The following is a 24,932-nucleotide window of genomic DNA, read 5'->3' on the forward strand; positions in this document are numbered from 1 at the left end:
AGATCGTCACCTAAAAGCCATTTCACATCAGAGCTCTGAAGGTGTACAAAGGCGATTTTGGTATTTTAACTAACCGGACAGTGTTTTTGGAGCACTTCTGTTCCCGTATTTTCCCTGTGCTAGAGGGGATAGGTTCTCTTCTCTCTTTAGTCAATGCTTTGGAGAATGCTGCATTTCCAGTCTGCGTTACTGGCTGAAACCGCCCATTCTGCCCAAGTATTGCACTAGATTCTGCCCCTATCTTTTGGCACTTCCTTCCAAGTGTCTCTTGTGGTGCAGTCTGTAAACACCATCAGCACCATCAAGCTCTCAGCATGAGTTGAAAATGCCCAGAACTAATGGCTCTGGCAACTTCCCACTGGCCCAGGAGAGGGTCACTGCGTTTTCACTTTTGTGTGTCAGCTTCCATGGCTGTTTGGGGGGTGCGTGATGCGTCAGAAGAAGGGGAACAGCCTTTAAAATCCATCAGAGGTCAATGTACTCCATTATATGCACAGTGCCTCAAATTCAGTTTTAACCTTTGACGAAATTTGCAGTGTTGGGATTTTTTATGCTAGAGCAGACACAGGAAATCACAGGTGCAACTCATTTTAGGTTTGACTTACAATCACTGCGGGCCCCTAGAATTTTCATAGCAAGTTCTCTCTTTAACTTGAGTGTAAAGTGTCAGAAGTCTCTAGCCTGTCTCTGTAATGCACATTAATAGGTAATATTGATTTGTGGAAATTAATTACTAGAAAAACAGCTCTCAGCACTTACCTAGTGTTTGGAAAGATTTGAGAGCCCCCTTGTGGCTATAATAAATCCAAACTAAAAAAGAATGAAAAGCTTTTAACTGTGTTTTTCTCTCTATCTTGTCTCTCTTTCTAGCTCTCTCTTTGGTTATATTTGTTTGCTTGCTTTATGATTTGAGTTGTTTTTCATTTTATATTAGCATCAGCATATTTCATATAATTTCAATGAAAGACTCAGAGATGATAGCCAGTGTCAATTTTAAAAGAAAAAGGATACTTGGTTTTTTACTGATTGTTAAACTCAGATTCTTATCATCAAGAGAAATAATATGGAGGGGGGATGTTTAAGGAAGTTTAAAAAATAGGAATATTGCAGTTGCATTATTCTGCTTCTTAAGGAGGCCTCCCCTTCTTTTTAATCTATGTATTGATTGCACCAAGATAAAAGCCACCTCTAACAGCCCCAAGCTACATTTATTTTGAACATCTTAAAGATTATTTTCTCAGATTTACATATAGCAGAGGAAAGTAGGAAAATAAGTGTCCTCATTTGAGTGTTTTTAAATCTCCAAGAAATGAACGCTGAAAGTCATTACCTCTGATGCTTCAATCATGCCTGAAGAAAAATATTTGCAACTTAAGGTCACTGTGCTCCACACTTGAATTGATGAAGGGAGCGCCCAAGGCAAAGTTTAGACAGAACGAATTGATTTTTTTTTTCCAGAGAGATTTAAATGCTTATGCATATATTTTTCCAAATTTCTGTCATTGCTTTATTAATTAGGCAGAATGACAGCAGGGCTCCGGAACCCAGTGCCGCTGAAAGATCCCATTGAGTGTCCATGTAGTCAGCTGGGCTTCTGGAAGGAACTCAGGCTATTATCATGAATAAGTGGACTTTGGAAGGAACCTGATTAGGGCTCCATGTTACTTCCAGTATAATTTGCATTCTCCTAGAATAGTTTGTGGTATGACATTGGAATCTAGTCGCAAATGAATCACTAGCCTTCCTATTGTTCCTAGCATGGAGGAAAATGTGAGGTTAAGGAGAAAAAGAAAAAGAAAGCCCTGGCCAGTTTTGAAAAAGTGGATAGAGTGTCAGCCCATGGACAAAAGGGTCTCGGGTTTGATTATGGTCAAGAGCATGCACCTGGGTTGCAGGCACATGCAGGAGGCAAGCAGTCAATGTGTCTCTCTCTCATTGATGTTTAACTCTCTCTGTCTCTCCCCCTCCCTTCCACTCTCTCTAAAAATCAATGGAAAAATATTTTTGGGTGAGGATTAACAAACAAAAAAAAAAAAAAAAAAGGAAAGGAAAAACAAAGCAGAAAACCCCTGATGTTGATGCCTAAGTAGAACATATGAAAGTGAAAGATGGTGTCTGGTGGGTTTCCCCTTCAGTGCACCGGTGTAATTAGCAAAAACAGCAGTTCCAGGGCTTGGGAGGGAGGGAGACAGGAGACTGTGGGGCACAGCTAAAGCTGGCCAGATCACATCCTGAGCAGAAACCACTTTGATCTTTAGGACTGTAGAAAATTTCAAGTTCTAACACCATCTTTTTTGGTCTTTTTAAATATGGAGCTTTTGTAATGTGCAAGCCTTTACGAATATGCATAAATGGCCACAGGGTTGCCTCAAAAGGATTAAGTGTCCACCTGAATAAGCTCCTATTGGCCCCAAATTAGATCCTTTGAGCATCAGTAAGAATAATGACTGCAATGTGTTGAAACTTATTAAATACTAGTTGTCCTGCACGCGGATCCATGCCTGAATAGCTTGCTGCTGCTTGCCTCAGCTGGCCACCCGCCCACTGCTGCTGGTAGCTCTCCGCTGCTCATAGCTTGCTGGCCCGCCCTCCTGTAGCTCTCCACCACTCCCCGTCATTGGTCGTGACGTTATGGTGTAATGGATAATTAGCATATTCCTCTCTTAAATTATCCCCTTGGGTGGTCGTTTGACTGGGAGACCAGGAGTTTGACCACTCACTATGTCTCATGCTGACCACCAGGGGGTGGCGCAGAACATGGTGGGTATCGGTGACACAGCTCCCGGGAAGTGGGGCTATAACCTCTCGCCCGGCTACCTGGGGGCGGGGGTGATGGGGACAGAGGTGCGGTGAGAATGTGGGGTGTCCACCAAGCTTGCTCTTACTCCCCCTGTTACCCTTCCCCGGGACGCCAGGGCTCGTGCACTAGTGAAGCCCCCACGCTCAGGTACCCGGTGCCTGCACCTGCATGTGCACGTGCGTGGCCTCTTCTGGTGAGCCAGGCTGCTGGGGCTGGTTGGGCTCCCCGTGGTTTTACACAGGAGCCGGTGTGTGAGGCTGGCTGGGAGAGAGTGCGCTGCCCATGCGGCTTCTGTGCGGTGCCACTGGGCAGCCCAGAGGCCCACACTGCGTGCTGGCCCACAGTGTCCGACCGCGCTCACTGCATCTCCATGTGGGGACATGGGTGCTGTGACTCAGCCAGAGGGGGGGGTGTGGGGGCCCAGAGGCCCAGGTGCTGCCCAGGGCCCAGAGGTCAGCTGGGAGCTGACCTTCCACGCCAGATGCTCACACTTTGATTGCATGCCAGGCCTAGGGACCGTACCTGTGCACAAATTTTATGCACTGAGCCTCTAGTAATGATATAAAAACAAACAAACAACATCAAAAAAAAATCCCCACCGGAGGAGTCCAGGAAAGCAACCTATTGTTTGAAAACCAGTAATTAGAATGAGTCAAGAGCTCATCTACCGTTCCTATGCAAACTATACCTTGGAGTATCAAATAGTTAATATGGTAAGTTTCTCATGATAGAAGCCTGGCAGCCAAAATGAAAAAGAAATGATTGAGTTAGACTATCACCATTGTGCAACCCTCTAATGAATGATCATCCATGGCTATGCATTCACAAAGAGAGACCACCAGCCACTATGTGCCTTCAGATTGACGTCCACAACACTGCCTGTGAAGAAACAAGCATTTATTATGTCAGAATGATATCTTCCCCAACTTTAACTATTACCTGAAGGTATAATTTCTGCCTAGTTCTTCAGGGGTCCCCCTTTATAGTTGGGTTTCAAAGAGCAAATGAGCTAATATACAAATCTGGGAAATCTCCAAACTTAGAATAATGTGCTAATGTCATGGTTTCTAACACTTAACTATACTAGAGCAAAATAAGACAGAGTGGGGTCATCAAAAGATTACCGTATGGCCAGTTCCTTGAGATCAGGCTGTGTCCTGTATATCATTATATCTCAAGAATCTATCATAGTGCTTGGCATAAAATACATAATCAACAAATATATATATTTTTAAATATGTTTTTATTGATTTCAGAGAGAGGAAGGGAGAAGGAGAGAGAGATAGAAACATCAATGATGAGAGAGAATCATTGATTGGCTGCCTCCTGCATGCCCCCTACTGGGGATCGAGCCCAAAACACAGGCATGTGCCCTGATTGGGAATCGAACCATGACCTCATGGTTCATGGGTCAACACTCAACCACTGAGCCATAACGGCTAGGCAATCAACAAATATTTTTAAATAAATAGACTAGTATAGTAGCTGAGGAAGAAGAAGAAAAGTCTCAGCTCTGCTAGCCTTTTGTTGTTTGACCTTGGGAAAATCCTTGTATACTGCTGAGCACAGATTTGCTCATCTGTAAAATCCTGCCTCTGATACAGTCTTGTGGTGAAGAAAAAGTGAAATAATGGATGAGGAAAGTGTTTTGAAAACTGTATGTTACACAAATAGAAATGAACTATCAGCTGTTTTTTTTATTATTATTAACAAAGCTTTTAATATTTAAATTTTAAATTGTCACTGTATTGGGGTAGTTCCTGAGGTTCTAATATTCATGGAGGAAGGGAAGTGGTTGAAGTAGGAAGTGTGCACTTATACTGAGGATCTGCTATGCATCAGTTACTGCTGAACCCTTGATAGTCATTTTTTAAATTCATTTATTCCTACAATCCTATAAAGTAAGCATTTATACCTTGCTGTTTAGATGAGGAAACTAAGGCTGCCAGAGGTCATATAAGCTAACCAGTTCACACCAAATGTGAGATGGACCAAAAATTGAAACCTAGACTTTCCTAACTTCAAAACCTATTTTCCTCCCACTGCACCTTAAAGTGAAGTTTCCAACATGTTTGAAATTACGTGCTCATGCTCTGTCCAAAATGAGTAGAGTTTGACTTCTATTTTCATTGACTCTTCTCTTTCTGAATAAAGGCATTAGAGCAGCCAACCTCAGAATCCAGTAACCTTCCAGAACACATTTCTGAGCATCATGTTTAAAAAAAAAAAAAGCCTCATTTTAAAGCCAAAAAGAGAATGATGGCACTGCATGAGCTTTGGCTTTATCTAATTCTCTTGCACCATTATTTCTAACCACCCTTTATTGTCCTGGGATTACTATAGCTTTTGGCTTCTGAATTCCTTGGGAGTGTTCAAAAAGAATGGAACTGGCCCAGCCTGTGGGTCTCAGTGGTTGAGTGTCGACCCATGCACATGGAGTTTGCCAATTCTATCCAGGTCAGGGCATAGGGTGGGTTGGTGGGCTCCTTCCTCAGCGGGGGCATGCAGGAGGCAGCCGATTGAGGCTGATGTTTCTCTCTCATGGATGTTTCTGTCTCTCTCCCCCCTCTCTCTCTGAAATCAATAAAAACACATTTAAAAAAAAGAATAGAACCGCTATAATTCCCCCTTGCCTCTAATACCCTTTCCTCAAGTGTCAATTTGTTATGCGCTTTTGTGGATGTGCTGAGCTCAGGATAACTATACCTAGGACTTCTGCACTGTAAATACATAGAGGACCCTCTCCACCCATACACTCCTGAGGTTGAGAGGAGCCAGATGCCTTGTGTCCCCCTGACCCTGCAAAATGCTCCCTCACTCTTGTCTCCTGCTGCCTACCCACAGGGAAACACAAATCCCTCTCCCTGAGATGCTCATTTTGCCTCTGGAGCTTTGAATTCAAGAAAGCCCGGACCACTGCAGCATTAAGTCACAAATTGCATCTCTACAGCCTGATGCTTACGAGATGATGGAAGAGACTGTCAAAACTGTCATCACTTGGTGAAACTGCAGACATCATCTAAAAGACTACGTAACACAAAGAGTTGTTTTGATGGCTAAATTGGTCAATGCAATACAGCACTTAGAACTATACTTGGACATAGTAAGCAGGCAATAAATGTTAGCCATTATTATTATTTCTATTGCTATCACTTTTTATTTCACATGAACTTTCCATATTTTAAGTTAGCTTGTTCCTAATCATCACTTAGGGGATCATCTCTAAGCACTCTTTCTTTGAGAACTGGCAAGGCATGCAATTAAGTGGAGATCTCTTAGGTATTTTGTTAAATATGCTAAAATGATTGCCCAGTCCTGATAGCAGAATCTTAGGCAGATCCTAACTCAAAATAATCCTTTATGGAAAAAAAAATGGAAAACTCTGGACAGAGATGAGGTTTTTGTTTTGTTTTTTTGTTTGTTTTCCGTTCTCATGATGTTTTAGGAAAATTTATATCAAAGCTGTCAGATAGAAACCTAAATACCGGAACACGTGCCTTGCTCTTAAATATCTTGATTTCCTTCTTTTCCTTTCCAAATTGGCTAGTGCAAAACCATTGCAATGGAGACACCTGGTCACTTTCGCCTTGTGTAAGTCTCACACGCCCTAAAAATAGCGCCTGTGAAATTACCTAAAGAGCGAGCCGGGCTGCACACGAATGGCCCGATAACACAATCTGAGTGTACTATCTGGTGTTCTGCTTTGCCCGGCTGGGATTAGAGCTGTGAGTGAGACTGAATTGGGCCTTATCTCACTCTGGGGCGGCTTCAGGCTCCAGCTGGATGCCCGCATGCATAAACCACAGCTTTGCAGAGCAGAGCGCCTCGCCACGTCCTCGTGCCCAAATCCCAGCGAGGCCGCGCGGAGCAGGGCACCTCTGAAGCAAATAATCACGGAAGTCTCTGAATAATGCATGAGAGCAGGACCCTCCCTGGCACATTTGAAACTGTACTGGGAGGAACTGTGCTCAGCAAAGATAGCAAAAAACAAGTCCCTGGAACATGCCTGCCCTGAAATTTATTCTTGCAGCAGCCGCTTGGGGAAAAGCGAAAGCAAATATGACAACCACCTGAAAGTCATGGCATTTTAGTGAGTTGGAGGCTCATGGGTTTCACATCAATATAAAGCAGCAACACGACAGGATTGAAAATTTTATCTTATTGATAAATACTAACTCTTCCTCTGGGGAACTGGGGGTGGACTGATCATCACTGAGAAGTGACCGGTGTCATCCAGAAGCCTCTTATTCCCATGCTTTTGTTTGGTTGGGTTAGTATCATGTGTGACTTCCCTTCATTAGAGTTGGCTGACACCTGGGCACTGTAGAAAAGCTATTTCTACTCGAGCAGCTGTTTCTTTGAGGACCAGCGCTAAGTATACCCGGGCAAGGGACCTCCATCTTTCTGATCCAGATGTTGGCTTTAAGACAGCTGCAGAGCTGATGCAGCGGGATTGGATTCCACAAATGTCTAGTATCTAATTTGATATGCCAGCTGATCATTAAGTGCAAAATAAACAGATCTTTTTAGGAGAATGTTTCCTCATCGCTATGTCACAAACCCGCTATGTCCTGGAATGTCCCTAATAGGCTCCTGTTCTGGCCCAGCCCAGAGGGAGCAGGGCCAGGAGCCTGTGTGATGCCTTCCTTTGGCTTCCAGGGGCCTTGTCCCCTGGTGCTTGCTGATGTGGGGCCTCATGCAATGGCCCTGTCCTCTCTCATGTTGACTGTGATCAGGTACATTTTGGCACTTTGAAAATAAAATAGGGACAATGTTCTTGACTCAGAAACTCTACTCCTAGCAATTTATTCTCTGCTCAAATATTTCTGGCTTAGGATGTTCATCAGATTATTGTTTCTACTATACCCGTCCAAATACAGTCAGCCTCATTGTCTGAAACTGGGAGATTGGTCACATAGATTATGGGACATCCATAATTGGAATATTATGCTTTTATGGAAGAACATTAAATAAAATGGAAAAGATGTTCACCCTGTATGTTTGAGTTTAAAATACAGGTTAAAATGTCACCTACATTATAATCTCAAATCTGTAAAAGAAATACATGTATATATATTTAACTGTGGTTTTTTGCTGAGCAGTGATTATAGGTGATTTTTATTTGCCTCTTTTTCTTCTGTTCTGCATTGCTCATATTTTCTATAATGACAACATACTGCACTTCTAACTGGGGGGAGGGAGGGAAAGTAATGATGTAAAAAAATTTAAAAAGCCAGACCAGCTACATCTATCATATTCGGCCTGTAAAGTTATCAGGCACACAGGTAAGAAAAGGGACGCAGAGCCTCTCTCCTCCTAAGGGAAGCACTGCAGGCATTCTTCTCTTCTCTTCTCTTTCTTTCCAATTGAAAAGAGTCAGATCTTTGGGTCCTAAGTAAAATAAAAATGCCTTCGCCTAAAGGGTCTAGCTGCTTTGTAAGGCACTGTGGGGGAGGAGGTAAGGGCAGCTTCGTGGGGAAAGGTGTGGGGCATGGCGGGGGGAGGGGGTGCAGATGCAAGGCTTCTTGTGAGGTAAGATAACCAGCACATGTTTGCTCTTTCCCATCATAATGCCGGACACCCTTGGACCCGGTTACTCTGACACACACCATTGTCGGCCTCCTAAACTTCTTTATTACGATACTTAACAATTATAGTTCCCAATATCCCATTTGCTTAGAACATCATTTTTAAATCCCTTAATTTGTTTTCAAGGCTTGAACAAAAGCCCTTTTCACCACTGTGTCAAAGGGCAGTCTAACTGCTAAGCTCTAGCTGCCACAATTCCCCCTATCAGATACAGTTTAGTCAGATACTACTCGACTGAGATAATGAAGACTGGGCAGCCTGTAATGAGTATATGGCTCTAAAGGGAGTATAAAGAAATTAATTCCATTCTGAACTTTTGGAAAATGACTCCAGCATGCAGTACAGGAGGGTGGAGGGGGAGCTAAGTTTCACGTTTTGGAAACGCACACATCAGCTCATGTGGAAGATGTACCAGTTGTCTGTGCATGCTCCATGGCGAGGACCAAACCTCTCCTTTAGATACCCCTCAAGTCCAACTTACAATCTCTCGTTCATTGTGAGACACTGTGCTTTGGCAAAACATAATTATTTTGTTTTGCCAAACAAAACACATTTCAAAGTCTGGAGGGCAAGAGGAAAGAGGAGGAATTGATTGTTTCCCATACATTTCACAAGATCTAGCCTAAGAGAAAGCCTTCGCCTGGACCAGTTTTGTTGGTTAAGGCACCAGCAAGTTTGATTTACTGAGCACATCACCATCAGAATTCCTGAAAGAGTGACTAATAAAATTTAAATATTTATTCATTCCACAAACATTGAACACCTTATATACATCATGGAGTATGAGGTCATTTTTTATATGCTTTGGGGAAAGAAAGATGAGTAAAGCATAAAGCTTATTTAAGGGATAAGACAGTCACTGGTCACTGGAATGTAGATAAAGCATGTGAGTATGTATATACAGTGGAATATTATTCAGCCATAAAAAGGAATGAAATCTTACCATTTGTGACAACATGGATGGACCTAAAGCAGGGGTGGGCAAACTTTTTGACTCGAGGGCCACAATGGGTTCTTAAACTGGACCGGAGGGCCAGAACAAAAGCATGGATGGAGGGTTTGTGTGAACTAATATAAATTCAAAGTAAACATCATTACATAAAAGGGTACGGTCTTTTTTTTTTTTTTTTTTTTTTTTTAGTTTTATTCATTTCAAACGGGCCGGATCTGGCCCGCGGGCCGTAGTTTGCCCACGGCTGACCTAGAGGGTATTATGGTAAGTGAAATAAGTCAGAGAAAGACAAACACCAAATGATTTTACTTATATGTGTAATCTAAAAAGCAACCTAAACAAAAACACAAAATAGAAACAAACTTATAAATACTGAGGACAAATTGATGGTTACCAGCTGGAGAGGGGTTGGGGGGAATGGTAAAAAGAACAAATTGGCAGTTATAAAAACTTTTAAGGGGATGTAAAATACAGCTTAGGGAATATAGGCAATAATATTGTAATAACCATATATAGTGACAGACGGTTACTAGACTTATTGTCATGATCACGTAATAAAATATAAAATATCTAATCACTATGTTGTACATGTGAAACTAATGTAATATTGCATGTCAACTATAATTTTAAACATTTAAAACTTTTAATAAAAAGATAAAGCATGAGAGGCATAGGTTTCAGGGGGACAGAAATGCCTTCCACCGAGGGCAGGCTGGAGGAGTTTCTAGTTGAGCTAGTTTTTATGAATGTATAGAGGTGTGGATTTGGAGACAATAATTTTGTTGATTTTTATGAGGATTAAGCTAGTAGTGGAAGGAATACAGTGGTTGGCAAAAGTAGGTTTATAGTTGTGAGTACACAAAGCAGAGTTTATTCTTGCATTATTATTTATTTACTCATTATTGTATTATTTATTATTATTAACCTACTTTTGCCCACCCCTGTATATTTAGTAAACCTCCCCTATGAACCTAGCATTTTATAGGTTCTATCAGATATATTCTCATCGGCTAGGCAAGTCATACCCTCATGAAAGTGAATATTCCATATTAAAGTATAGCTTATATACAATATTATATTAGTTTTAGGTGTAAAACATAGTAATGCTAAATTTATATACCTTATGGTGTGATCACCATGATAACTCTAGTAATCATCTGTCACTGTACAGTTATTACAATACTATTGACTATATTTTCTGTGATATACATTTCCTTCCTATGACTTACTCATTTTATAACTGAAAGTTTGTATGTCTAATTCCCCTTAATCTTTTTCTCCCATCCCCTACTACTGCTCCCCTCTGGCAACTATCAGTTTGTTCTCTGTGTCTATGAATCTGTGTTTGTTTTGTTATTTTTGATTCTACATATAAGTAAAATCATATGTTATTTGTCTTTTCTACCTGACTTAATTGCCAAGCACTTAAATGACAAGATTCAAATAACAAGTGTTGGCCAGGATGTGGAGAAAAGTGGATATTTCCACTATTGGATAGGATTGCAAATTGGTGCAGCCACTATAGAAAACAGTATGCAGGTTCCTCAAAACATTAAAAATAGAACTACCATATGACCCAGCAACTTCACTTCTGGGTATTTATTTAAAGAAAATGAAAACACCAACTTGAAAAAAATAGATGCACCCCTATATTCATTGCAGCATTATTTATAATAGATAAGATATGGAAGCAACCCAGGTGTCCATTGATAGATGAATGAATAAAGGAGATGTGAGATATAATGGAATATTGCTTAGCAATAAAAAAGAAAGGTGAATTTTTAAATACTATAGGCAGAGTCATTCCAGCGACTTCTACTTCTTGTTCCACCATTTTGATGAGCACATTATCTCTGCCTCTTTTCCATTACAGGATTGAAAAGGAAACAGAAAATACTGAGGAGGGAAAAGTAGTGTAGAGGCAGCTGACAATGAGGAAGGCAAAAGAACAATGACAGCTGGGTGTATGATATTTCTGGAACCTGTCAGGGAGTCTTTCTTATCCACACTCACATTCCTGGGTTCTTCCCTGCTGGTCTCTCACTAAGGTTGCCAGAGGTCTCCGCTGGCCTACTGTTGTCCACACTGAACCCTGTGGCTGAATGAATCTTCCTAAATCAACACATTTCCTGTTTTGGCAATTCACAGTTGCTTTCAGAGCCCATGACAATTTGGCCTCAGCATCCTCTTCTAGTTTATGCCCTTCGTCCATTCATTCATTTATTAAACAAACGTTTAGTGAAAATGCACAATATGAACTTCCTGGTGTAATTAGGCCACATTGCTCTCTGTACATTCTTAAATCTTCTGTGTCCACTCCTTACCTCCGAAACTTGCTAATCAATGCCTTTTTCTAATCTGCCACCCTTGCACCCACAATACTTGAGGGCATTTCATTTTATTTTTTTATGTTCTTCACATTTCCTAGAGTGACTCCTCACATGTAACAAACCCTCAATAAGCACGTGTTAATTAAATGACTTAATAATGAAAGAACTGAACAATTATATAATAAACTGCTTAGAAAAATACAAGTTCTTGAAGCAGTGGGGAAGAAAACTAGTAAGTTTAACATTAAAAAAAGAGAAAGCACCTATCTCATTGCTACTAATTATCTGTTGTACAAAATATTCAACTTTCTACCCAAAGTCTATACTGGCTGCCTGTCTCTGAATATCAACAATCACAATCAAATGATGGATGTACTAGAAGATTACATATCTTTTTACTCATTTCACACATTTTAGGCATTCAAAAATAATATCAGATTAGTTTTTAGGAGAGAAAAAGTCATTTATCGAAGGCAATATTAACCTTTGTCATGAAAATACATTTATCTCATATGATGCTCATTTATTTTGCCTAGCATCATTTGTTGACCATTTTGCTGTGAGCAGGATTTGTGTGAGGTGCCCTGGGACACAAAGCCTAGGTCCAGTTATCAAAAAGAAACTTAAAGGGTAGATGCGACCAGGACTTTCACATGCCAGTTAAAGTGCCGGAGGTGATGCAGCACACCCTAGTCAGGCAAGAGGGATAAGAGGCTTGAGGTTGGCCAGGAAGGTTAAGTTGGATGCAAATGAGCAAAGGAAAAGGCAAAGACTGAGGGAAGGCAGTAACACCCTTGTACAGTATTTAGAGGTTTTTGTTGTTGTTTTTTCAACATGATTACCTTACAGAAGTGCAAGATGCTAAAGTGATTCTAAAGCAGCCATGAAAAGTGTGTGTTCTGTGTCTTAGGACTTTGATAAGCCACGATGGCTCCTATGATGATTATTGAAGCAACCATGGCACCAGTGCCCTAAGCTTCCTGCGTACATGGATACTGGTCCACAGAATGGCAGTGCTAAAGAGTTGCAATGGCTTTACAGACATGCTTACATGAATTCACCCAAGCTCTCAACAAAGCAGGTGGCTCATGGGAAACCTGCTGACAGGATGCTGTCACTGGCACAAAGTTACCTGTCTTAGGCATTGTTCTGGTCCAGGGAGGTTGGCAGAACATCTCCTTAAGTTGGTGGTTAAATGTCTTTTACTTTACCCAAATCATCAAGTGCCTGAATTCTCTTTGAGGACAACATCTTAGCCATCTCTTCATCTTGATCCCTAGCCCCAGTACTTAGCAATTACGGGGGCGTGGGGGGTGGGGGGGTGGGGGGGGGGGAGGGAGGCATTCAGTTAATGTTTGGAAAGCTAACGAATGAATGAATGGATAGATGAAGGGGGAACATAATAGTTTATTTATTTATAATTCCAAAACCTGAGGAGAGTTTGGGTTAGCTGCAAGAACAAGTATATGAACAGATGATGCTGTCTAGGCTTAGGAGATGAGTTAAAACGAACAGGAGCCCATGAAGGCCTCTGCATTGTGGCCATAGCAGGCTTTGTTTGGTAACTGTTTGTACTTCCTCCCTTTTCTTTGTTTTATGGAAACTCCATTGTAACTCCATTGTGCTGTTGAACAAGTAAGGCTCAAAAAGGAAAGCTGCAGATTTCACTAGTCCTGACCCTACAAGTGTTTTAGAAGCTGAAGTGGAAGTTATGGGAGCAGAAGAAAATGAGTTTCATTATTTTGAGGTTAGGAGGAGATTAATGACCTTGGAGCAAAGCGTGTACACAATAAAGGCTGGGTGAGTGCCCTGGCCAGTTTTGTTAAGTGGTTAGAACACCGGCCATGGACCAATGCTTCTCAGGTTCAATTCACTGCCAAGGGCATGTACCTTGGTCTGCAGGTTTGATCCCTGGCACTGGCAGGGGTGCATGTGGGAGGCAATCTGTCGATGTGAGTTTCTCTTTCTCTCTTTGTCTTTTCCCTACTCCTCCCTCCCTTTCACTCTCTCTAAAAATCAATGGGAAATATATCCTCAGGTGAGGATTAAAATTAATTAATTAATTAAGGATAGTTATGAGGCCTGGAGCATTACTTCATCAGTAATTTTTGCAGTGTTCTGTCTGAAAATAGAGAAGCAACTGAAAGTAGAAAAAAATAGAAATGAGAACTGTGATTTAATTAATCAAATTTTGTGGAGTGGTTTTCTTCAATAGGGATTCTTCTTCCACCCTATTATTTTATTTTTACTATTGTTACTATCTTATCATTTTGACTGCTTTGCAGGATTGAAACAAACAAAACATACATGAGGATATGTCTGATAAAGCAAAACCCAAATGCTATTAGCCATTCCATTCTAGACCCATGAGATGGAGCAGCTTTAAACTTCATCAATATAAAGGTTCCACTCGTATATTTTCGTGTCTTGATGTCAGAGTTAATTTTAGTTACAAATGGGCCTCTTACCTATATGGCTAGTAGAACTTGTAGACATTTGGGACTTAATTTTACTCATGTAAACATGGCCCTACTCTCTTGTCAGTCATTATTAGATACAATGTTAAATTGAATAAAGTTAAATCTGAGACCAAGACAATTTCAAGCTTATGTCAGTTTTAGTCTGCTTTGAGACTGTGTCAATTTCCAATGAAATGAAGGCATCAGGAACTCCATGGCAAATTTTCCCAAGCAAGACAAAGCCTCCTAAAATTCCAGGAGCAGATTCCAGTTGAACCTTTATGTCACAAATCATTGCAATTCCCAGCCCTAAAATCCTCCGGCTGATATGATTACTTTAAAAATCTGGATTGTATCCAAATGTGAGACATAAATGAGGTTGAGACTTACCAATTGCTTGCCATCATCTTTTTAATTTAAATCCTTTTTTTATGTTTTCTGTTGTACCCAATTAACAGGGAAATAATAAATTTTTCATGTGTGGTCTTATTTGACCCAATACATAGGTCTCTCTGATTTAAATTCCTCTGTTTGGCATCTTTAACCCACACCTGAGTTACAACGTCATCATTACTGTGTTTTTATATTTACAATGAAATTTGCTTAGGAATTAAAAGCTAGTCTCTGCTTGTAACACTAGAAAGTGAACAAGTCCCAGCATAGTCCCAAAGCAAGATTAATAATGACATGTCATAATATTCAGCCACAGTAATATCTCTGAGCAAAACTTTATCGTCAACATTTCTTTGTGGAGCCCAGAAGCTGTGTCAGTCGTTTTCTGCTCTCCCTACTGACCTTTTGGGAAATTTTCTTCCACTGATGGAATTGTCATTCTGTCACAGGAAAAGACAACAGAGTAATGGAAAGTGTTGGCTGGCAAAAGCAAGCGTTCAGGCTGGCCTATGTGGGGCAGTTCCAATAAATTCCTCCTCCTAATACAATGGGAAATGAGTGTTAAGATTTTGAAGTTTCATTAGCACACTTCAAAATTATTTGGCTAGACATTAAAAATAACTGAATATAGTAAATGTATAGTTTGAAATATTATAGTTCCTCAATTTTTATGCTGTTTTAAAAACATTGTACCCTTACACTCCTTATTTTTGTCAGGGCTTTTACTGGGTATGCACTAAAAACACCACACAACAGATTAGCTGGCCAAGTGAGGCCTGGTGCTCTTTTCAGAAGGTTTCAGGACACTTTGCCCAGGAGACTTCTGAGTGTTACTCCTGCTGGCAAAGTGGTGGGGTGGGCAGCCCATTCCATTGGTAACTGCTGAATCTATAAGAAGGATTTTTCTCATTATGAATCTATTTTTGTCTTCTTTAACGTCTACTAGTGTGTCTTTTTCTGTTGACTTCTCCAACTCTCTTTTTGTCCTTTTAAGCCAGAGGTACCCTGATCTTTACCTGATCGTTCTGGAGTTAATCATTTATAAAATATCCTCATTTTCAAAGTTCTATGGAATGTCTTTAGATGAGATATGACCTGTAATTATAACCACAGCACCTGACAATTAATCACATTCAGTAAATATTTGTTGCGTTTTTGGTTTTAAAATATCAGTCTAGTGCACAGGAAAGCACAGGGGCTATGAAATTAAAGAGTCCTAGATTCTATTGCAGTTCAATTATTAACTTGCTCTGGGACCTTGGGCTACATTTTTCACCTTTTTCAGTCTCTGTTGTCTCAGTTTCATAAAAAAAACCATCTCATTTTACAAAATTGTGTTCAGGATTATCTGTGCCAGTATCCATAAATACCTAGTACAGTTTCTAGCACATAATAGTTGCTCAGTAAATATTAGTCTTCACACACAGCTCATCCTTCCCAACCCCACCTCCCTTGTAATCTAGAACAGCAGTATAAACAGGAAAATAGAAGCCTTGGCTTCCAGCTTTGCCCTTTCTACGCCCATGACCTTGGACAAATCACTTTACCTCCTTGCATGGTTCCCTAACAAATAGTCTCATGTCTACTACAAAAGTTTGTTGTAAGAATCAAATAGATATTGGATTGGTAATAAATTTTAAATATCACGATGTGTTCTCTTAATGTAAGCTATTGTAATTGCCGGTAGTAATTTATCAGTGAATAACTGCTGAATGAATGAATGAATGATCTATTCCCCCACTTCTCCCTCCCCACACTGGATCAGGGAGGAAAAGCCCAGCAAACTTAATATTGAAAACTGGTTCACATGTGCTAATGGAAATAAGCGCATATGGGAACATTTGCCTGATCAATTCAAATCCCAGAAAACACTCTCACATAAACATCTGGCAGAAGAACCATTGACTGCAAAGGTTCAGAATCCCAGAGTTATAGTTGTCAATAACTGACACTCTTCCTTTAATTTCTTCCAGGAATTTCTATTACATCACAATGTTGCGTGATCCAGTGTCCCGTTACCTGAGCGAGTGGAAACATGTCCAGAGAGGAGCCACATGGAAAACCTCCCTCCACATGTGTGATGGGAGAAGCCCCACCCCCGATGAGCTACCTACCTGCTACCCTGGGGATGACTGGTCTGGGGTTAGCTTGCGAGAGTTCATGGACTGCACCTACAACCTGGCGAACAACCGCCAGGTGCGCATGCTGGCGGACCTCAGCCTGGTCGGCTGCTACAACTTGACTTTTATGAATGAGAGCGAGAGAAATACCATCCTGTTGCAGAGCGCGAAAAACAACCTGAAGAACATGGCCTTCTTTGGGCTCACAGAATTCCAGAGGAAGACGCAGTTTCTCTTTGAGAGGACATTCAACCTCAAGTTCATCTCTCCCTTCACACAGTTCAACATCACGCGGGCTTCCAATGTGGAGATCAATGACGGTGCTCGCCAACGCATTGAGGAGCTCAACTTCCTGGACATGCAGCTTTATGAGTACGCAAAAGATCTCTTCCAGCAGCGCTACCACCACACCAAGCAGCTGGAGCACCAGAGGGACCGGCAAAAGAGGAGGGAGGAGCGGAGGCTGCAGCGGGAGTCGAGGAGCCACCGGTGGCCCAAAGAGGATGGGAACACAGAGGGGGCTGTTACCGAGGACTACAATAGTCAGGTGGTGAGATGGTGACCCCCTGCCTCTCCTCCCTGTGGCGTTACCTTGGAGACTCTTGGGCCATTCTGAGGGCATCTGGCTGTATGTGGCCGGAGGTGGACACCTGCTTCCTCTTTTCCTTCACCTTTAGCCAGCTGGAGAGGATCGGTCTTGTTCTTTACTTCCTGACATTTGCCAATCTGTGATATGGAGGAGGCTAGGAATGCATCCAGGATACACCACTTCAGAAGGTCAAGGAGAGAAGCACCAAAAAGGAAACAGTGTCCTTGCAATCTCTTTGGCACAGCACAGGTGACACCCTGGGTGACTGGACCCACAGAGGCAGACATGAAAAGCCAAATCGTGGCTTGGATGTTCTGCTGAAACTGGTCTGTTTCATACTGTCTCTGTAATGGAAATATTGGTTGGTTTCAAGAGAGAGAGAGAAAGAAGTCCCTCTCAGCCCTTTGATAAGGTTTTAGGCCAACTCTTACTTTGCTGTTGGCTGTCATCTTTGAACTCTATTTGAATGGGGTTTAAATCAGAAGAAGAGAAATGTGTTTTGTTGCCGTCTTTTAAAACAAGATTCTCCTACTATTGACCATCACTAGAGACTCACATCCGACAAAGCCCTGCATCCCAGCCCTGAGCCATGTTTCCTCCCCCACATTTTAGGGAACTGCAAGTGGATTCAGGTCAGGGTGCCTGTGGCCCCTGAGAAATGAACGTTGGTAGGGGCATTTAGGAGAAAATGTCTTATTAACTAATGCCTATGGAGCGAACTCTTTACCAAGTTGTATTTTCAATGTAAGGAATGAATGATAAGGGGGCTGGGGGGAAGCTGGAGGGTAGATACATGCCTACCATTTCCAAACTGGCTACAGACCTCAGGTGTATGTTTTTTTTTAAGAACATTTCCAAGTTTTATCTCTTTGGAACAGTCATCTTCTCTGATATGGTACTGCCAGGTCTGAAATTCTACTATCACAGAGGGAAAGACATTTGAAAAGAATTTGGCTTGAAGAATACAAGCTTACGGTAGCTATCAGGTATATAAAACATATTTGAGGTCCTTAAATAAATAATAATTTTGATTTAGGCCAGGAGATACAGAACATAATGGTGCGATTATCCTGGGAGTTTAAAAAGACTCTACCTCCCCAAATCTTAAATATTTCTAGCCAGATAACTTTTTCCTCCCCACATGGTCCTTGCCTGTTGTTAGATTCTGGCTACAGCTGGCACTGGCTGGAGTGTATAAAACTGAACCCCCCAAAATGCACAACATTGTTGAATGTTTCTTATTTTCACCTTTTCCCAATCACAACTATGATAACACCATGCTTTTGAATAATAGGGGGAGATGTATGGGAGAGGACATCGAGATCCCTTGCCTACCTACCAATCAGTTAGGAGGATCAGAGTGAGTAGTAAGTTTCACAATAGATTTGTCTGATCAATCCCCTCAAGGAGCTGAAGGCAAAATGAGTGAAACTCCTAATCAGATTGAAAAGCCTACTTCATTGATATCCAACATGTTTGATGTTTAAGCCAGCTTTGTATAAGCCACATCTCATCCTCTGGAATCCTCTCTCTGGGGTTGAGAGTCAATCAACCCAGAGGCATTCATGGATCGACTGCCTGCACGGAGGGAAGCCTGGTGCTTCCATCAAAGGGAGGCCTAGAAAAATCACATAGACTCTTCTCTCACGACCCTTGGCTTCATCTGTCATGTGACAGAAGGCATTTTGGGGGATCTCCCATTTGCCAGGAACTGTGGGAGGCCCTTTTCATACTTTAAATCTATTCACAACCAGGTATATAGTATTAGTCCCAATTTCATAGGTGAGTCAAGTGAAACCCACTGACAAAATGTAGCTTTCTCCTGACTTGTATGCTAGGTCTGGTTGACTGCAAAGTGCAGTCTCTTTGGATTCCATCATGATTTCCAGAGGGGATAAAAGCTTTCGGCTAATCATGCAAGAATCCAGCCATTATTGCCCATAAGTATATGCCTCTATCCCCTATGGGTGACACAACTGGGACAGCACCAAGGTGGCAGTGACCCAGAGCCATGGGGCTTTGGTTGAGTCCAGCCCTCTCAGCATCAATAAACTGAGAGATTGATGACTTTTTAGGCAATTTTACTTTGTCAGCCATTCATGAGGGTGAGTTAAAGGGGCCAAGTAAATATTGCTCATTATTTGGTGGAGATTAGGCTCACGAAATATTAATGTTTTCTTTTCTAATGATTTGTGCCTAAGGTAGGGAGGGAAGGAGATTGCAGCTGGGATTAATGAGAAGCTCGCTCTCTCTTCACATTTTGATGTTAACATCTAATGTCCTGCCCAGGATGGCAAATGGCAGGTCTGCAAATTACCCTCTGCCTGCTATTGTCACACACACACACACACACACACACACACACACACACACCCCATAATGATAATCTAGTCTTTTGTCATGAGGAAAATCAAACCAAGTTCGAAAGCATTCAGGTTGTTTCCTTTAAACTCACTTTAAATTTTTGGCAGGGAATTCGTGCATAGCTGCGACTTGGAGGCAGTCTCTGCTAACTTCACACTGCTCCTTAGGCACCTCGGGATTGATATCAAAAGGCTTTCGTGGCCTTGCTGCTAACGGCGTGATGTATGGTGCTCCACTGGAGACCAGCTATCAGGATGTTCAGAGGAGAAACCATCTCTTCGTGTTGGCCCGAGGCCAGTGCCGAGCAAATTAAAAAGACCGACAAGGGCTTTCTCCTTCATATCATTTCATTCTAAAGCAGCACACTTGTCATATCCCTGGGGTCCTATGTTGATAGAAACGAAGAGGTGGGGATGCGGTTTGTTCTCTGAAAATTGACTGCACACCTACATGCTGAGTGAAGCTCGGGGAAGCGATGCCAATAAAAGGCATGTGGGCCTAAGGATCCAGGGGAAGTTGTCGGCCTTCAGATCCCAAACCAAATCAATTCCAGATACATTAGTGTTAAAAGTGTGTGTGTGTGTGTGTGTGTGTGTGTGTGTGTGTGTGTGTGAGAGAGAGAGAGAGAGAGAGAGAGAGAGAGAGAGAGAACGAGACAGAGAATTCCCTAGGGAGTGCCACATCCTATTGACTCCTGCAACTCTGAGGTAGACATTCCTTTCCTTCTCTCAGCAATGGCAGCCCCAGTGATGAGACTGGGATGAGGTGTCTGTGTGTGTATCTGCGTATGTTTAAATTATTATTATCATTATTAAGGACTAAGGAGGCTATTCTGCCTCCTCATTTATTGGCAGCCTCCTCTTGGTAACTGAGGAAAACCTGCCCTGAGAATTATCTGGATCCCCTTTATAATAATTAATATCATTAGCAATTAGTTTTAGGCAGCAGTTAAAGATATCACATGTGCTGTTGAATTTATAAAAAACAAGTTTTTTTATCATCTAAAGGAGGTAACTGTCACAAATAGTTTGATCAATGGTTTGAAAAATGAGGATTTGTTCAAAAGTCTGTCTAGAGATAGTATATAGTATGGGAGAGAAGGCCTACCAGATAGACCTGGCAAGGAGGTGATATGAGCATAGATCATAAAAATAACTATAAGTAGTTTATTGGATAGGTTTTCCATTTGGCTGATTTAACAAAGAAACTCAAAATGTTAGTGACTTCAATAAGATGGAAGAATTGTTCTCTCACTTAAAAGACAAACTGGTTGGATAACTGGTGTGTGACATTACCAGAAACCGAGGCACTCTCTTGCTCTCTTGTCCTAATGTGCAGATTCCATCTCCTGGCCCAAGACGGCTGCTGCAGCTCCTGCCATCTCATCTACATTTAAGACAACAAAGAGAGGACATGGTAGGAAGTTGCACATATCACTTATAGCCACATCTTATGGGCTAGCACCTAGCCATTAGCTACATTTAGCAAAGAAAGGCATGAAATGTCTTTATTATTGATTGCTATGTGCCTTGATATGAAGGTCCTATTATTTAATGAAATAATGGAAAAATTAACACTGATGAAACTACTAGTCTCTGCACAAAGGGGAATTAAAAAATACATCCAGTGCTTTTTGATGTCATCTATATAGTCATATGTTTTACAATAGATAAGATTAAAACTCATAACTTTATATAGCACTTAATGTTTTTAAAAACATTTTTACCTTTAGTATCTCACTGATCTTCACTACATTCTTATATGTTAAATAGGACCTCTACGCATTACCCATTAGATAGTTTGACATGGAAATTCAGAGATGTCGAGAGATTCCCCAAAGATTACAGTTTACTAACAAGGAAGTTGCTCGGAGCCCCAGACTTTTGACTTCAAGTCTTTCCTACTATTTTGTGCTGCTTAGCATCAGATTTGGGGTTGGGAATTGAAAAAAAAAATATGATTCTAAACCTTTATTGATTTATATCTTCCCTTACCTTTTCATGGAACTGCAGTGACTTAGATAATGCCTAGGAGACTGGCAGAGTTGGCCCGTAAGCCCCTGCGTCTAGTGAGGGAGCCTGTTAATAGGAGTGAAATGGCCAAAAAACTGTCAGTGCTGCAGGGGCAACTGAAAAGCACAGGCACTCAAACACTTCTTGCTCATGTTCACCCCATCCAATCCCAAAACTACTCAAGGACAAGGCTAAGGGGATGTGCTTACACCTCCTTAGGGAAGCTCAGTGTTAGAAATACTTAAAATCAGTAGCAGCCTCAATGCTGAAGCTTAAGGGGTGATCAATAGAACCCCTGCTCTAAAAATTTACTTTTGTCTCTACCTCTTCCCCAGGTCCCTAGAATTTTATCAGCAACTTATTTTTTTTGGTTCCTAAAGGCTTTTAAATTTTTTTCCAGTGATTCCCTTTGCACATTTGCTAAAGAGAGGAAATGCTTTAAGCTGTCATAAGCTAACACCTTCACACAGAATGTTTATCTGGCCTCTAGCTCAGAAGAAGGTCCTATGTAATAGCATCATGTGGGGTGGGGAGAGGGGGGGCTTAGGGAGACTGGGAATAAGCATAGAAAACAAAGTAGAGCTCCTAAAAAGGAAGCAGACCTTGTAAAGGTGGAAAGATGAGGAATTAAATATGTGCCAGAAAATATTGAAAAATAGAAAATAACTAATATGCAGCTTCTGTCCTCAAGAACAAGAGCAGTCTGGGGACTGTGATCCTTTTGGCCATTTAAAAGGGCAGAAAAGGACATGAGGCTCATGAGACAGGACAAGAGCATGGGGATAGTTTTAGGGGCTGAAATAAAGACTGAATGAATAGAATGAGTTGGCTCAAAGAGAAAGCTGGGTGAGACTTAAGTGAAGAATACTCTGATCTGGTCATAGCTGTGTCGCCAAGATTTCTCCTTGCCCATCGTTATTGTACCTCCACTGGTCTCCAGGACTCTGACTGAACGTCTCCAGGCTGGTGTCAGGGCTGGCCGAGTCTGATGATCTACTCAGTTGTGTCATCTCTGGGGAGCATGCCAAGGTTCTTTCTCCAAGACACTTTCAGCGTTTCTTCTGTTCCCTTCTTCCATCTCTAGTGGACATATAAGCCTGTTATTCTCTCACCATATTCACCTGGACACATCTGAACTGATTCCCTAAAACTTTGAATCAGCCTTTTTGGGCAAGTGGGTTGGTTGAAAACCTGTGTGTTTTGTAACCTAATGGATGGAATGCACATGGATGTAAGCTTCGTGACACACAGAACCAACTGATCTTGCAGAGGTGCTGAGATTCCAGAGGACTGGCCTCGCTATAAACACCAGCAACATCTGCAAGACAAACACCCCTGGACTTCCAGGCGAGGACTCGAGGTAACCTCATGGAGCTCTGGATCTGAGAACGCGAAAGCACAGATGTTTCTTGAACTTGTGTTCTAAGTTGTCTATGGAACTAATGTGTCATCCTTTGACACATGAAGTGGAATCTCTGTGAGTTCCATGTTCTGCTGCACTGTGGTATCTCATCAAAGGGCCAGATGTCAGTGCTGGAAAACCTCAGCTCTTGCCAGGGAAAACCATGATCTGAGGAAGCAGAGTTTGTGTGATTTAGTCATTGTCACATTTGTCTCCCACCAGCTTGTCGTTATTTTTTTCAAATCACGTGATCCACTTTTCTCTTCTGCCTGTGTTTTTTATTCCTCCCAGAAGTACATTCTGGGTTTTGCTTGCATTATTTTTCATTTAATGTTTCAAAGATTAAAAAAAAATGTTGGAAAGAAAAATCTGGACTAATATCTGGTGCCCCATTTTAGATGTAAAGATAGTTACTCAATAGATAGTAAATTATTTCTCCTAAGAGATATTTCCTTTGGTTTCTGTGCAACAATATGTATGAACTCGGGTACTAGGAGATTGTATTGTGACATTATCAACCCTTATTGCTATTTAAAAAATGATAGTTTGTAGAACTGAGGATTTCCATTGATGTGAAGCACAATTTAATGAATAAGTTAGCATATTAAACTGTTGTGATGTCAAGAACAATTGTTTTCCCCTGTGATTTTGTTAGACATTTTTGCAAAATGAGAAAAGTTGGTTAAACACTTTAAGGGATTTATGGAAACTGAATCCACAGGATCAGCTTTGTCAAACGCAAAAAATCCATGCTCTGGATACTAATGTGGTTATTGGATGTGAAACTTTAAAAGCATAAAAGTCAAAGAAAATATAGATTGAAACAATTTAAAATCTCTGAGGCCAGGGAGGATTTCACAGGCTCTCAAACACATAAGCTTCTAAAATCATGGTTCTCAGTAACCCTCCCCATTCCGTGCACACTCCAGCACATTGACATTCACTGTGAAATGTGGAAAAGCAATGTAGAGATGGAGGGAGAAGGAAACGATGCGAGAAAGAATGGTGAGAGAGTACAACATGAATTGGAGCTAAGGAATTAGGAACTCTGTCTAAAAGGAAGGAAAAGAGAGGGAAAAAAAGAGGGAGAGAGAGGAAACGGGAGAAGAAAACCACAACAACTGCCCTGGCCAGTGTTCACAGTGGTTAGAGCATTTGCCCATGCCCAGAAGGGTTCAGGGTTCATTTCTCAGTCAAGGGCACCTACTTGGGTTTGCAGGTTTGATCCCTGGCTCTGGTCTCTGGTTGGGGCACATGCAGAAGGCAACCAATCTAAGTTTCTCTCTCTCTCTCTCTCTCTCTCTCTCTCTCTCTCTCTCTCTCTCTCTCTCTCTTTCTCTCTCTCTCTCTCTCTCTCTCTCTCTCTCTCTCTCTCTCTCTCTCTCTCCCTCTCTCTCCCTCCTCCTCCTCCTCCTCCTTCCTCCCCCTCCTACTCCCTTTAAAAATCAGTGGAAGAATATCCTCAGGTGAAGATTAACAACAAAAAAAGAAAGCCATAACAATAATGAAAACTAATATGGGTCTGTTCACAATTTCCAAGTGTATGGTTTGTCAGATTCTTAAAAATATCTGACCAGTTCCTATACCATAAGCAAAGCAAGCAAAAATTGATAAATAAGATATTAAACTTTTATGATGTCAAGAACAATTGTTCTGCCTGTGATTTTGTTAGATATTTTTGCAAAATGAGAAAAGTTGGTTAAACACTTGAAAGGATTTATGGAAATTGAATCCACAGGATCAGCTTTGTCAAACTGAAATGTCTAGTACCGAATAGTTTCTTCATTTAAAAATCCCTTGAATGATGCAATTTATTGTTTTCTTTTTTTTCTGTAGATTTTTAGATTTCTTCCTTGCTTATGGGCTAGCCACTAGTGAGATTTGGAGCCTTAGGAGAATGTCATTTGACCATGTCCCAATAA

General features: G+C 41.3%; 1 protein-coding gene across 1 annotated transcript in view; it reads left to right on the forward strand.

The window, feature by feature from the left end:
* HS6ST3 (heparan sulfate 6-O-sulfotransferase 3) overlaps positions 1–23,954 on the forward strand; it is a 703,200-nt gene extending 679,246 nt beyond the window's left edge. The window contains exon 2 of the mRNA XM_059684978.1: positions 16,497–23,954. Coding sequence (XP_059540961.1) covers positions 16,497–17,205 — 709 coding nt within the window. The 3' untranslated portion in view covers positions 17,206–23,954. The remainder of the gene's footprint in view (positions 1–16,496) is intronic.
* The last annotated feature ends 978 nt before the right edge of the window (positions 23,955–24,932 follow it).

The sequence above is a fragment of the Myotis daubentonii genome, chromosome 2 (genome assembly GCF_963259705.1).
Source record: "Myotis daubentonii chromosome 2, mMyoDau2.1, whole genome shotgun sequence".
NCBI classification, from domain to species: domain Eukaryota; kingdom Metazoa; phylum Chordata; class Mammalia; order Chiroptera; family Vespertilionidae; genus Myotis; species Myotis daubentonii.